Source organism: Impatiens glandulifera, chromosome 3 (assembly GCF_907164915.1).
Source record: "Impatiens glandulifera chromosome 3, dImpGla2.1, whole genome shotgun sequence".
NCBI classification, from domain to species: Eukaryota; Viridiplantae; Streptophyta; class Magnoliopsida; order Ericales; family Balsaminaceae; genus Impatiens; species Impatiens glandulifera.
Window position 1 is genome coordinate 23,001,169 of NC_061864.1, and position 4,046 is coordinate 23,005,214.

Sequence of the window (4,046 nt, forward strand, 5' to 3'; positions counted from 1 at the left end):
AACCATAATTGAGAAATATATTATAGATTCAATCAACGAAATTTATCTACTACTGATGAATGGTTGATATCCATTCACTTGTGTTACAAATAAAACCAATGAAGTTTAGAACAACTACAACATGATGTCCAAAAAAACTAGCATCCTAAAAGTCAAATGAAGTTTAACAAATAAAACAATTTTGAAAGTCAAATGATAATATTATTAGCATAAAAAAAAATCGATACGATGATAATTTGTTGACTAAATAACTAATCATCAAGATAAAAACGCTATAATAATATTATAAATGATACGCATCGAATTACTATAATCATTGAAAGTTCAGCAATTTCTCTTCAATTAGATAGTCCACTACAATTGGGATGATAACCCAAATATGTAAATGTACTATATCAGCTGCATCAATACAAACTTCCCACCAACTACTAAAAGACTCGGACATTACTTAGTGAATGTCACTAATACTCCACAAAAGTTTTCAAATAATAGTCAACAATCGACAATGAGTAAGTTACCGAATCAACATTCTAATTACTCATACGACAACAATTTTTCATTCAAATATCATTCGTAAAAATTTCACAGTAAATATCGCTCTATAAAAAAACAAAATTTTAGACTCCCAAAATTTCTCCCAATAAAAATCAAAATTATCTTAACGAACAAATTATAGCAATATCCCACGTTAAACTATTCATATTTTATTGTTAATTAGTTTTACAATTTTAATTCATTCAAATATTAAAAAAAAAAACTATAGTTATTAATAATATATGAATATACAAATTATAATAAAGAAGACATTCTAGAATTATATATTATTTTATACAGAATATAGATGCATTTAATTTGTGGAGACAATTTATTTAAACAAGTGGTGATGATGAACCCTATTCACCATCAACGACTCATCCAAGGTCTTGAGTCAACCCTCATTCCATTACCAGTTGATAAATAAATCATCCATGAAAACTCAGTAACCGATAATCACCTCATCTCGATCGTCTCCGGTTGTTCATCATGCCGGCGACATCCTCCACGGCGGCGTACGCCATTACCATCCTCCACTGTCTTCTTCTTCTTCTACTTTCTCCATCAGCAACGGCAGAGATAAAGAATCTCAAGTTCACCGCCGACGCCCGCCCAGTAATTTCCCTCGAGAATTTCGGATTTACTCACTCCGGCCAAATCAATATCGCCGTCTCTATCATCGCATCATCATCGCGAGATCCCTCCCAACTCGGACTCTTCCTCGTAACAAAAGATTCACTTAATCTTCTTATTTTAGAGATCGAGCAAAAACCTTTTATGTGCATGCTTGAATCCAATCACATCATTCTCCTCAATCTTTCTTATCCCCTGCATTCCAATTTCAACATCTCGTATCCAATCACTTCTCCAAATGAGTACTATCTCTTCTTCGCCAATTGTTACATCGAGACTCAACTCACCATGGAAGTACGCACAGACATCTACAGCATCGATATTGATTCCTCCGGCGCCCCCGTTAAGAATTACCTTTCTGCTGAACTCACCCAGCTTCCGACAGTTCAATCTCTGTTCTCACTAACCTATTTCATGTTCCTCGTATTCTGGATCTGTTTTATCTTCTTAACCAACAAACGATCATCAATTCACCGGATCCACCACCTGATGTCGCTGCTGTTACTAATTAAAACTCTGACTCTAATTTCCGCCGCAGCCGACAACCACAACGTGAAGATCACCGGAACACCCAATGGTTGGCACGTTGTCTTCTACGTTTTTCAGTTTATCGAGAATGTTTTGTTGTATACCGTAATTGTCCTGCTTGCGGCCGGTAATTGCTTCCGGCAGTTGATGATTGTGATCCTGTTACAAGTACTAGCCAACGTTGCTTTTGTTGTGATCGGTGAAAGTGGGCCGTCCTACGAGAATTGGGTAATATGGAATCAATGTTTTTTGATTGTAGACATGATGTGTTGTTGTGCAATTATTTTTCCTTTAGTACGGTCGATTAGGTCATTGAGGAGGGAGGCTTCAAAGACAGATCTTGGGAAGGCTGCTAATAAGAAGTTGTTAAAACTGACCATTTTCATCATGTTCTACGTTGGATATATTTGTTTTACCAGAATTGGTGTTCTCGTTTGAGGGCCTATGAATACGAATGGGTGAACTATTATGCGGATAAGGAGATGGCTAACCTAGCTTTTTATATCATAATGTTCTATATCTTCAAACCCGATGGATCAACAACAACTCAGCAATTGAATCAACATCACTCATAAAAGTTGTTTCGTGACAACTCCGGCCTTAGTAAAACAGTCATGAATTATATCTATGGACGACAGAACATTGAACTACAAGTTGTATGCAATATAATATGTGTTATGTAAACTCGAATATTTGAGCTTTTTTAATGGGCCGACTAGTTATATATCCAATAAATATTTTAAGATGTTATAATTGTATCTTATTTAAAAATGCAATTGTACATTTTAAAAAGTTATAGTCTTTGGTTTGAAAGTATCACTTTCAGTGTCTGAAGGTTTCGAGGTCTCAAAACCGAATATTATATAATCTAACATGTATTCCGTGCATTAATTTGTACGAGTAATAATATAAAAAACGTGAGAAAAATATTACGGTAAAAATGTTTATGGACGGATCAACCCATAATCCGACACAAATATTCATTTACTTTCACATATATATCAAAATTAACCACAACACTCGACCCGACAATCCGGATACTTTAAAAATTAAGCATAATTATATATATATATAAATTAGTTAGTTAAAAAGTTGAACTTATATTATTAAAATGTCCCGGATTCATCAAATTTGGTGTTGAATTTAAAATATAAAGTTTTATTAGCCTAGTTGGTTAAAGGGTTATACTTGTTTTTGTTAGGTTGTAAGTTTGAACCATACCTATAACATTTTAATTTTATTTCTAACCGTTTTAAGTTTGTGGGCGGGTCAACCCATAATCCGACCCAAGTATCTATTTACTCTCACATATATATCCAAATTAACCACAGTTCTCGACCCGGCAATCCGGACAATTTAAAAATTATGCATCATTATATATATATATAGATTAAACTTGTGTCATAACTTTACACGATAATAATGTAATATATATATATATATATTCTCGCGCAAGAATAAACCTCGATCTTCGGCGCTTGGGAGACCTTCTATTTCGGTCATATCAGAAGACGACGTCGTACCACCACACAAACCGTGGAGGATCGGAAACAAGTTGGAAGAAAATCTCTAAATCCGGTGCATCCAAATCTATAAACATAGTTGACGAAGAAAACTCTAAATCTCCTCTCAATGGCGGAAGCAACAAAAGGTAGACTAATACTCTCACTGTCTCACAGATCTTCATATCTTAACTTTTCCGTAAATCTATTGTCTATAGACAGTCTTCTTTCAATTGAAACGTATTACTGAGTGAAAGCTAAACACACAAGGCATGAAAACCTATTTGATCGATAGTATTAAGAGATCTGAGACATCATCTTCCTAGTTGTATTGACTTAATTTTTCCTTTGGTAAATTCTCAGTTATCTCTTCAACAGTTGAACAGGAATGGATGTCTTCTCAGCTCAATCATTTATTCGATCTGATCAGTATAACCATAATCATTATAATGTCCACACACACACATGGTGTTCAGATTCAGCAGGATAAATGTTCCAATTTATTGAATTTTAGTAGTTACAATGTTTGCTTCACTTGGTTGCTAAACTCTTTAGTCCCATTTATGAATATAATGGACATGCAGCCAGACCCTCACTTATTATAATGTTGGACAATAACATTTATACATATTCATAACAAACAACAACGTCATAATCTTAACTTGTACTAGTTTCTAACATCAGGACCTTGTCTGAATATTTGTCTCGAATCGCGACTAGACCAAAATACATCTAATATTTGCTAGAACTAATCAAACTAGGGTTATATTCAACCTGCATATTCAATTTTTACAGGGTTAGCTTCTAACAAGTCTCTCACCCATTCCAACTCATATTACTCAACCCATA

At 34.2% G+C, this 4,046-nt stretch overlaps 1 protein-coding gene across 1 annotated transcript; it reads left to right on the forward strand.

Moving 5' to 3' along the window:
* The first annotated feature begins 893 nt into the window (after positions 1-893).
* On the forward strand, positions 894-2,455 carry LOC124932108 (protein CANDIDATE G-PROTEIN COUPLED RECEPTOR 7-like). Its single transcript, XM_047472711.1, has one exon. It carries the CDS (start codon positions 1,024-1,026, stop codon positions 2,131-2,133), a length of 1,110 nt encoding a protein of 369 aa, XP_047328667.1. The 5' UTR covers positions 894-1,023; the 3' UTR covers positions 2,134-2,455.
* Positions 2,456-4,046: the final 1,591 nt, after the last annotated feature.

Excerpts from the sequence above, each read along its gene's own strand:
- LOC124932108 (XM_047472711.1), top strand. The coding sequence starts at position 1,024 with ATGCCGGCGACATCCTCCACGGCGGCGTACGCCATTACCATCCTCCAC.